The following is a 10,965-nucleotide window of genomic DNA, read 5'->3' as shown; positions in this document are numbered from 1 at the left end:
GAATACGGGCTTTGGGGCCAGAGCTGGGGAAGCAACTCTGGGCATGGAATCTAGGTTTAGGTTGTGGAGGCCGGGTGGAGGGCTCTGGGGACAAGACCTGGGTCTTGGAGGGGCCGTGGAGGCGGAGTGCAAAGGACCAGGGTCGGTCTTGGGGTCTGCGAGAGTGAATCTGAGAGGATCGGACTCTGGGGTCCAGGGCTTGGAGAATGAACGTCCGCAGGGCAGGGACGAAGAGGGACCCGACCGACTATCCCAGGGGACAGGTCCTAGCGCTGGGGTTCTCGAGGGCAGGGTGGGAAGTCCGTGACTTGTGAAGGGCGGGGCCCGGGTGACCAAGAACACGGTGCGGGCCGTGAGAAAGGGGGTCTCCAGAGCGCCTGTAGACCTCTGTGCGGGGCGTGGTGACGGAAGGGAACAAGGACCGAGGCGGTGGAGCTAGGAAGACTTGGGCTGGGGAGCTGGGTCGGGGGCTGGAGGATTGTGGGGAGCCGAGCCTATGAGACTGGGGACGGCGGGGTCGGGTCGGGAAGATGGGTGTCTTGGGTTGGGGGTCGTTGGACAGGCCTGTAAAACTGGAGATCATGGTGGGGGCGGGGCCGAAAAGACGGGACAGTGGGACGTGCCGCGAGGAGGGGGTCAGGAAGGAGGACTGGAGGCTCGCGGGGCAGAGTAGGGGAGGGTTCGTGGGGCTGTAGGATGTGGGGATAGTGCGGGGACCAGAGAGACCGTGGGGGCGGGGGCAGGGCCGGGGGCGGGGCCGGGACGCCGACGTGGGCGGTGGAGGCCGGGGCGGGCCCAGGTGAGCAGGGCCACCGCCCCCTTCGTCCCGTCTGCCCCGGCTCCCCACCCCGGCCTCCAGTCACCCCTTGGCTCCTCCCCGGCGCTGGCTCCGCGGGCCGGGCGGACCGCGGCTGGCGGCGTCTTCGGCCCAGGCCAGGTCCGGCTCGGCTCCATCTTGGGCCGCTGCGCCGGGCACCTGTGGCGGCCACAGGAGCAGCGCTTCCGCCGGCCTGCGCGGCCTTGGGCGGGCGAGAGGGTGAGAGGCCAGCTCCGTTCTCGCCAGTGTTAGGGCGAAGGAGGGTGGGATGGTCGGCGCCTCCCCTTCCTGCGCCCCGGAACCCCACTCCTCACCTCTCCCTGCACTCGGACCCTCCGCATCCCGGCCCCCGCCCAGTGCTCAGCGCCCCCCATGGCCGCATCCCTCCGCTCTCTGGTCTCATTGCCTTTCTTATCCCCTCTTCCACGTCTCCTCTGCCCATCCTCCCATTTCTCAATACTCTGCCCAGGACCCCGTCTCATTCTGCCCCCACCCCTTTTCCTATGGTTTCTCCTCCTCCCTTTTCCATCCCCACCGCCCATCCCACCCTCCCCCCACTGCCCCCAGCCCCAGACCTCCCTTCCCTCTCACTCCTCCTGCCCTCCATCCCTACCCCCTTGGCCCACAGCCCCGTCTTCCTTCAGTCACTGTCTTTGCTGCTGGGAATGTCTGTAGCCTAGTTTGGGGGATCGCGTTGAGGACCTTCTCCCTGAGTCCCGGTGGGCTTTGTGTGGGAGGGGCAGGGCAGGGACCCTTGCCCCTGGGGGAGAGTGTGTGGTGTGGTGTGTTCGGGCCTTAGGCTCCACAGCCTGTACGTTTGTTGTGCGGTGCGCAGCTGCGCGGATGCTGCTTCCTGCAGGCTCACACAGCAAACGGGCCTGTGTGTCGGCCTCTGGTGTGTCCACGGCTGGGGTGTGGGCCTATGCTGGTTCATTGGGTGCCCGTGGCCACACAGGTAGGGACACACCAGCCACCTGGGCTGCTTCGGGTTTGGGGCAGCTGGGCCTGGAGGCTGACCTTCTCCATCCCAGGTTCCTCCTGGGAAGTATGGGCAAATCCTCCTCAGGGGAGGAAGCTCTGGGGCTGGTGGGGCCTAGGCTTCTCTGTGGTGAGCAGAGCTGGGTCCTGGGGCCTCTGACCCACTGTTACCCCAGAACCCTTTCCCGCATAGCTTGTGAGCTGGGCATCTTGTTCTTAAGGCTCTGTGATGGGTACGTTTTGTCCCTCTAAACACTTCTCAGTAGCTCAGGAATGCTCCCCGCTGCATTCCCCCACTTTGGCCCTAAACAGTCTGGTCCTGTCGGTCCCTCTTTTGCTGCTGGGATGGATCAGACCACCTGCTGGAGGTTGCCACACCTTCACTATGCAATGAAGGATTTGGGTGGTGTGTATCCCTCCCTGGTCCCTGAGGGGTAAGATCCACATCTCAACATATGAGCAGTTTCCCCTCCTGACCACATAGCTTTGCTTTTTCCTGTCTTGGTTTTGCTGGAAGCAGAAGTCATCATCCAAATGCCTGTCCCTTAAAAGAGAAGAAATGGATGCCGCAGGTGTGGTCTGCGGTGGGGCCTGCTTGCACTGGCCTTGGTAATCCCCCTGGGCTCATCCCCAGAGGCCTTGGGCTTCTCCGCTAGGGCGACACAGCAGGAGTTGGAACCTCTGACCAGGTCAACCTAGCATTCTCTTTCGTTGGGCCACTGGAAGTTTTTGCAGAACTGGAGTTTTTTACTCCAAATGATATTGGTTGAATGCTGCATGTGAGGCTGGTTGCTCCTCCACTTGCTGACAAGCAGAACTGAGGCAGCAGGAGAGTGCTGCCTTGGCCACAGGGAATTGGCCACATTGCAAATTTGACTGGCATCAAATGGGGCAGGAGAGAGAACATTACAGTGTCATCTAAAGAACACTAAGGGTCTTGGATACCTCTGTGCCTGTGCTTTAACTGGTGCTAAAACATCTTCCCAGGGTCTCTTTTTTGCATGAAACCAGAGCCTTTTCCATGATTTTTAAGGCAGATGGACATGCCATTTGAATGCAGACTGCAAACTTGTGTGTGTCCGTATGCATGCAGGTATGAGCGTGTGCATGGGCATCCTTCGAAGTTGAGGTTTAAAATAGACTTGGAAACAGTGTGATGACGGAGACATTGGGAACACTGTTGGTAACTAGGTCCTAGGATGAGGTGAGGGTAGGAAAGATTAAGAAGCGAGACCAGGCTAACTTATAGAGTGTCTCAATGTCTTCCTAAAAGCCATCTTTCTGCTCCCCCCCAACCCCAAGTACTAGTCCTGTGATACCTTGAGCCCAAGTCACTCCTGATGGGAGGAAGAAAGATAAGATTATTAACAATCACTGTTCCAGGCAGTCCATATGCCATCACGTTCAGTCTTCACAACAGCCCTGCAGGGTGGGAATTTATTTCCGATTTGCAGATTGGGGAAACTGAGGCTCAAAGTGGTTAGGGGTCCACCCGAGTGCACATATGTAGGAAGGGGAAGAGCCTGGATTGGAAGCAGACCCCTTGCCCCACCTGCTTGCCCCTGGCTCCAAGGTCCATTTGGTCAGCTCCATTGCTTCCTGAGAGGCCCCTCTTCTTGGTGGTAGGGTGTGTGGGAAACCTCCTTTCCCTGGCATAACTCGAGTGACTTCCCTCGAAGCCCTTTCCTCGTTCGGGCTGGGAAGGCCAGCCAGGGTTCAGCTGTGGGTTCTCTGACATTTCTGAGCTGCTCCAGGTCTCAGTTTTGTCACCTGCCATTTGTGGAGGTGGGCTGAGGAAGGGAACCAACAGAAATATAACCTCCTCCCCCCACCCCCGGTGTCTTTGTGGTCACTGTTCTCTCACTGGGTGATGACTAACCCTGGACTCTAGACAGCCATCTGGTGAGGCAGGCACAGCAGGACCCTTGTCACTGACGGCTTCTCACCAGCTCCTGGTGGAATCTGAGGGTATCCCCAGCCTTGTCCCACCCTTTCCTTAGGGGGGCCAGGGCCTGGCCTGGCTTCTTAAGGACCTATTTGTGAGGAGGGTCCAGGGTAGGTGAGGCTCAGCCAGAAGCTGTGTAGGCTGTCCAGATGGGGCTTCCTTGGCGTACTTGGCCTTGGGGCTCCGTGGCTGTCTGCCTGCCAGGGGCTATCTGTGACCACAGCCTTCCCACGCCCACGCAGCAGGCGCTCCTCCTGGCCTCTTGACTCTGGGCAGCCTATGAAGCCGCTAAGAAGCAAGATCGGGTGGGATGGACATCCAGGCTTTGTTCCTACTCATTTACCTGTTCCACTGGCATGTTGTGGGCCCCACTGGGAGTGCCAGGCGCTGCACCGGGTTCTGGGACTCCAGTTGAGCCATGGCAACAGTAAGTAAAAAAGAACGACAGTGGAGAGTGATGGTGTCTGGGATAGAGGTCTGCACGGTGCCCAGAGGGAGCTCAGAGACCCTCAGACAGTCTTGGGTTTAATTCCTGGCTTAACCACTTACCAGCTGTGTGCCCTTGAGGAAGTCACTAAAGCTCTCTCATACGTCCCAGATGACATATGTCATGAGGTTGCTTGGACTATTCAATGAGACAGTGCTGGAAAGGAGATGGCACACGCCTGGCAAACAGTGGGTGACTGGGCACTGGGAGCTATTTTTTTTACTATCATCACTGTGATTGTTATTGGCTTTGTCGCCCTTCTCTGTTTATGTGTCCATCTTTTTTTTTTTTTTTGCTGTACGCGGGCCTCTCACTGCTGTGGCCTCTCCCGCTGCGGAGCACAGGCTCCGGACGCGCAGGCTCAGCGGCCACGGCTCACGGGCCCAGCCGCTCCGCGGCATGTGGGATCCTCCCGGACCGGGGCACAAACCCGTATCCCCTGCATCGGCAGGCAGACTCTCAACCACTGCGCCACCAGGGAAGCCCCTATGTGTCCATCTTAGAACTCCTTGAGGGCTGGGCCTGGGTCATAGTCCTCTCTCGCCTACTCATCCTTTTCCTGACTCTTCCAGGGACGAGTCTGGCTTCAGCCCCAAGGAGCAGCCAGGACAGGATACTCCTGCCCAGGCTGGGACCATGTCTATAGCTGCACAGTCCAGTATTAACCATATGTGGTTATATATCGTCATTAACCGTATGTGGCCCTTTAAATTTCAATTACTTAAATTTACATAAAACAAGATTTCAGTTTCTCAGTCACACTAGCCACACGTCGAGTGCCCAGTAGCCGCATGTGACCAGTGCCTACTGCATTGGATGGCACAGCAGCATCTTTCCATCATTGCCGGAAGTTGTGCTGAACTGGGCTTCATAGCAAGCCTGGAGCTCTCAGGGGACAGCTGCCCTAGAAACATCTCACCGTTGGCTCGAACAGCCACCAGCCATCTCCTGAGCTCTGGGACAGCAAGAAGTCTGTAATATACAGAAACTGAGTTCCCGAGAGCCCTTCCCACATTCCCTTTCAAGCGGCCTCGCTCACCTGGCCAGGGTGGTTGGTTTCTTGACAGTTCTTATCAGCCCAGGCTGGGAAGGCAGGACTGGGGTTGCCCAAACTGCAGCTGTTGCCTGCTATCCCTGCCGTGTTTCTCCAGCTGGTCCTGCCTGGCTGGGAGTCTCAGAGTAATGTCTCTAATTCACAGCTTTGGCTGGGGCCAGGCTGGCCCAGATGCCCTGACCCCACTCCCTCCCTTTGGGGCCCTGCCCAGCCCCTAGCCTGCTGCCCCCTTGTTGTGCTCTGAACACATGCCTCCTGCTTTCTGCTCACCCTGTTCCTTGTTCCTTCCCCCTGGGCACCATCTCCCTCCTCTCTCTCCAGGCCTGACCTGCATGGCTGGTCCTCCAGGAAGTTCTGATCCATCATGCAAAGTGAGCTCTCCTGCCTTGGAAATGCCCTCCCTCAGACCCCGTTCTTGGCACTCAGCCCTTTCCCCTACGGGTTTACTCTTGTATTCGCTTGTTCTCTCCATCAGACACACGGCAGACACTTTCTGAGTGCCAGCCACGTGTTAGGACAGACAGTGGGGAACAGGCCACAGGCTTTGACAGCTTCAGGCTGGTGGGAGGCCCATAGCTGGCCAGACTTTTCCATCCAGGCCAGACAGTGCTCAGCCAGAGATGGAGCCAGTCCCGTTGGGGAAAGCTGCCCCGGGAGGAGACACCAAGGTTGAAGGGGCCGCTGCTGACTCTGGGCTGCAGACGGGCCAGTGGGCAGGTCTGGAGGAGTCTGTATGGCTAGAGGAAGGGACAGGAATGGCAGGGAGGGAATGGGGCAGGAAGGGTGTGGGTGTCTGATTGGTGGTACAGGTATTCCCTGCTTTTCAAAAGTTCACTTTACGTCACTTCATTTTTATGAGAGACCTACATTAATTAGTACATGTTTTCAATAAAGGAAAGAAATCCAAAGAGGATTTTACAAGAAAAGGTAGTTGCTTCTTTGCTTTACACCATTTTGGTTTACGAACGGTTCCATAGGAATGCTGTACTTTCGGATAGCGGGGGAGGCCTGTACTGGACCCCATTCTGGGGGGGCACAGCTGATCTAAACTAGTTCCATGTTGCCCAGTTCCGAGAGCCTGGCATGCAGTAGGTGCTCAGGAGATGGCTGTGGGAGGAATGAGCAAATGCCGAGTGAGTCCTGTGCGTAGAGGGCTGGTATCGGGGCCTCTTCCTATGCTTGGAACCTGTGATGGAAGCCAGGAAAGCCCTTCCCCTTCACGGCAGCCAAGACTGATCCCCAGAGACGTGACAGCTCAGTCAGGCTACGTGAGAGAAGATGGGGAGGGTGCATGGGAGAACCCAGGGTGGTTCTCAGTGTGCCCTGTATTCATTTCTTGCTTGTCCCACGAAACTTCTCTGAGCCCCCTCCCCGCACCGTGTACCAAGGAGGCTCTAGTCCAGGTGAAAGAGATGATGACAGTTGTGGGAGGAACCTGGCTGGTATTCACCAGTTGAGCTTTACTTGTTATTAAAATACTGCAATACTTCTGTGCTAAGACCTATTGTCCCCAGCAGGCTTGGCCTCTCCCCTGGCTCCCCGCTTCCCCATAACCCAGCAGTAAAGAGTCAACAGCTGGCCTTCTGAGTGGTCTCTAGGACCTTACCCTAGGGCTCGTTCTGATCGCTCGGTTCTGGTTTTTAGATATTTGAAGTGTCATCCCTGTGTATAATGTGTGGTGATCTTGATTTGAAGTGTCTGGTCTCCTGTCATCGTTTTGCTTGTGGCTTTGCCTGGTCAGGCAGGCTGGGACTGAAGCTGTCCCCGCAGTGTGCCTTGCACCCTGTGGGCCCCCAGCAGAGTCCAGCGGAAGTGCTGCACCCGACTCAACACCGCTCCCTCCCTCTCTCTCTCCTGCAGGCAGCCATGAGATCCAGCCGCCCTGAGCGGGGTGCCCAGGAACCCCTCAGTCCCTGCCCTCAGCCCCTGTCCTGGAGCTCCTCCAGCCTGCTGGGCGCAGGCCGGGGGCAGAGGCCGGAGCTCCACAAGAGCGCCAGCAGCACCGTATGGCAGGCCCAGCCGGGCGAGGCCAGCACGGGTGCCCAGGTCCGGGAGGAGGAAGGGCACCAGGCTGAGCGTGAGGAACAGGCACGTGCCTCCAGCCCCCGGCCACAGCCCGGGGCCGTGGGTCACTGGCAGAGCAGCGCTGTGGGCGGTGGTGACCTGTGCTGCCTGCGGGACCCCAGCACCGCCGCTGTGCAGAGAAGCCACTCGGACCTGGTCTGCAGCACCCAGATCTGGGGCCACAGCGGTGCCCGGAAGGCCAGCCTCAGCTGCTCGGCCCTGGGCAGCTCGCCTGTCCACGGAGCTCAGCTGCAGCCCAGCAGCGCTTCTGGCCGGGGTGGCCAAGCCCCTGCAGGCCTGGAAAGGGACCTGGCTCTGGAGGATGAGACTTCAAACTCAGCCTGGACACTGGAGGAGAGTCAGGTGTGGGTGCCGCCACCTGACCTGGGGGGCACAGTGACCCACAGCAGCAGTCTCAAAGCCACCGGGCAGTCGGCCACCACCTCCTGCCATGCTCTGCCCCCAGCAGCGCTACTCTGTGGTGTGAGGGAGGTGGGGGCCAGCAGCTGCTGCCACGGCTTGCCTGCCCCAGGGATCCTGGCCTTTCCTAAACTAGTGGCATCAGTGAGTGAATCTGGGCTGCAGGCTCAGCACGGGGTGAAATTCCAGTGTAGGTTGTCTGCGGGGCTTCCTGGGCATTCCCACTGCTGTGCGTACCCTTGGGGTCCCACCGGGTTAGCTATGGAGGCTGGCGCCAGGACCAAGGATATGTGGACCATGACCTCAGCAAGTGACTTGGCCCCCATCTTGGCATCACCTCTGTCAGCCCAGGATGCTGGTGTGCAAGCGGCCCCCAAGGCAGTCTGCAAAGCTGTGGCCACCAGCCCGCCTCTGGAGGCCCCTGTGGCCCTGCACACATTCTCGGAGGCAACTCTGGGGTCCAGCCTGGAGGAGGTGCCACCCCCTGTGCGGGACGTGCGATGGGATGCTGAGGGCATGACGTGGGAGGTGTACGGAGCTGCAGTGGACCCTGAGGTACTCGGCCTGGCCATCCAGAAGCACCTGGAGATGCAGTTTGAGCAGCTGCAGCGGGCCCCTGCCAGCGAGAACAGCCTGTCTGCGGAGAGCCGGAGGGGGCCACTTCGAGCTGTTATGCAGTCCCTGCAGTGCCCCAGCTGCTGCGGCTGCTCCAGTGCAGTCCCTGAGTAAGGAGCTGCAGTCCCAAGAGCTACCCTGGGCCCATGGACTCAGCCCCAGGGACAGTAGGGGCCCTGTGCCCTTTGGACCCACGGGCACCCATGGACGTGTCTCTGTTCTTGGCTGTCTGCAGACCGCAGGACTGCAGCCTGGGGGCTTCCTGCCCCCTGCAGCTGGGCTAGTTTTTAAGGGCTTGATTTCCAAGAGCCACATCTGCACATCCGGCTCTGAACTCTGGTACAGTTTCAGCACTGTGCATAACGGGAATCCTGACTTTTCTGTCAAAACCCTCGACCTTCTGTTCAGTCTCTCCTCAGAACTCTGCTATGATTCCCCAGGCCTCTCGATGGCTTTATTTTCACGGCAGTGCTGAGATACAACGAATTCCTGCCATGAGACGTGGGGCCCCGAGTGGCAAGGACTGTCTGAGTCTTTAGGGGAGGGAACTGACATTGTGGAGGCCTCCCATGTGCCACAGCCTGTACCCATCCCCTTACTTTGTGGAGTCTTTACCTCTTCACTCTGTTTTATAGACGCAACCACAGACACTGGCATGGCTGTAACTGCCGTGCTCTGGGTTGGACAGCTCGAGGTGGTGGGATGAGAGCAGAGCTGAGGCTGGCTGAAGCCTGCAGTGTTGTCCTGCAGCACGTGGCTGGCAGCGCAGGGCAGTTGTGAACAAGAAGAATTTATTGAGCCCGTGTTCCATGCCAGGTTCTGTGAATTCCTTGGGAAAGAAGCTGCCCGTGCCCTTGCTGAGCTCACAGTGTGTAGGATGGGGGGCTCTGAGCATTACAGAGGACTGCAGGGTACTTCTAAGAGCCAGCCTCCCAGTAGGTCATGTGTCAGGCACTGGCCTCAGGAGGGAGAGAGCGGGTGGCCACCTGTCCCAAAATATGTTGCAGTGCCTGAAATTGTACCATTTTCACCTTGCTCCTTTGGCTTAAGGACTTATTCTCAGCTGGTGCAGTTCTTCAAAGGAGGGGGGCAGGAATGGGTGGGAAAAGGGAAGGAGCCTGGGGTGGGATCTCCCACCTAGTGGGAAATGGCGGGAGCTGGGAGGCCATGGGGGTCAGGGGACCATGGGGGTGGGGAGCTCAGGACACTGGCGCTTACTTAGCACAGGCTGACTTCATTGACAAAGGAGCTCTCAAGACCTGCGGAGGATAAGGGTGAGTTTGTGTCCTTGTCCTGGGGCTTAGTGTTGGGGATTCCAAGCTCCTGGGACAGAATCCACCAGCACCGCCTTGTGAGGGAGCCAAAGATTAGTGCCCTGCCTAGAGTCACCTGGCGTGGGAAGGTGGAGTCAGGGCCCACATGCAGCCCTGCCCATGGCCCGGCCCTGTTCCTGGGCCCCCTTCTCCTGGTGTGCAGGAGGGGACTTGACCTTACCCCCCTTTTAAAATGTGATCAAGCAGGTTCTCATGCAGTCATAAGGCTCTTGGCACCGTGCAGCCCAGGGGCCTGGGCCTGTCCATCCCGACGCCTGTGGTTCAGGGCAAGCATGTCACGCTCTGGGGAGTGACGTGGGTACCAGGGTGCCCTCATCTCTGGCCCTGCATGGGGGCGCCAGGAGCCCCAGCTGTGAGGACACGGGGGGAGGAGTGATGAACTGGGTTAGGAAGGCATCTTCACACAGGGCCAGAGCTGAGCAGGGTCTTGATGATATAGCGGGGCTGGACTGGTGGGTGAGCAGGGAAGGGTATACCAGGCAGAGAGAACGGCCTGGCCAGAGGCTTGGAGGTGGCTGTCTTGCCCAGGCTGCGGTGAATCACTGCGGTGCAGGCTGTGTTGGGGTGTTTGTTGTGTTGGGAGGCTGGCAAGGGGGTCCTAGTTGTGAGGCTCCTGGTGTGACTGAGGAAAGGGACTTTACAGGAGCTGTGGAAGCAGGGGTGGACACAGACTTTATTACAGCAATGTCCCTTTGGCTGCCATGACGGGAGATTCGTGTGGAAGAGGTGGGAGGGAGGAATGGGACTGGGGAATGGGAACCAAGGAGCGGCCTGTTAGGGGGAGATAGAGAGAGCAGCTAGGGCTGGGTGCGCGTGCGCGCGCGCGCGCGCGCGCGCACACACACACACACACACACACACACACACACACACAGCGTGTGATGGATTTGGGAAGGAGGAGGAATTCCAGGAAGCTGAGGCTTCCAGTCTGAGTAGAAGGAGGTGAGGCTACCACCTGGGACAAGGAGAGGCAGGTGGAGGTTGGGGAGGGACAGGTGAAAGGCTGCAGCCTCAGGGCTTGGCTGGGACCAGTGACACCCTTCACGAAGAGACGTTTTCCTCTCTCCTATGCAAACCGTCATGAGTTCGTTCTCCGTTTGCCACCTCTAGGCTGCACCTGGTATGTCAAGATGGCAGGCTGGGCTGTGCCCTGAATGGGGAGGGCTAGCCAGCCACCCACCTCATCGCGGCCGAGATGAAGGTTTGCAGGGTGGCGCTGGAATCCAGCCTGGCCTGTGTCCAAGCTGGGGG

The 10,965-nt window shown here is 58.8% G+C and overlaps 1 protein-coding gene across 2 annotated transcripts; it reads left to right on the top strand.

Moving 5' to 3' along the window:
• Positions 1-855: 855 nt before the first annotated feature.
• On the top strand, positions 856-8,494 carry GPRIN2 (G protein regulated inducer of neurite outgrowth 2; the record flags this gene model as incomplete). 2 transcript variants are annotated; one of them, XM_079899985.1, is made up of 2 exons in its annotated part: positions 856-1,036; positions 7,142-8,494. In XM_079899985.1, exon 2 carries the CDS (start codon positions 7,148-7,150, stop codon positions 8,492-8,494), a length of 1,347 nt encoding a protein of 448 aa, XP_079756111.1. In that variant the 5' UTR covers positions 856-1,036; positions 7,142-7,147. The 2 variants fall into 2 exon arrangements, with proteins under 2 accessions (XP_079756111.1, XP_079756112.1); XM_079899986.1 differs by lacking the exon at positions 856-1,036 and adding an exon at positions 6,667-6,684.
• Between the last annotated feature and the right edge of the window lie 2,471 nt (positions 8,495-10,965).

Source organism: Stenella coeruleoalba (assembly GCF_951394435.1).
Source record: "Stenella coeruleoalba genome assembly, chromosome: 16".
Classification (NCBI taxonomy): Eukaryota; Metazoa; Chordata; class Mammalia; order Artiodactyla; family Delphinidae; genus Stenella; species Stenella coeruleoalba.
The sequence above is the reverse complement of the archived record's forward strand: the minus strand, read 5'-3'. Positions and strand labels throughout refer to the sequence as shown.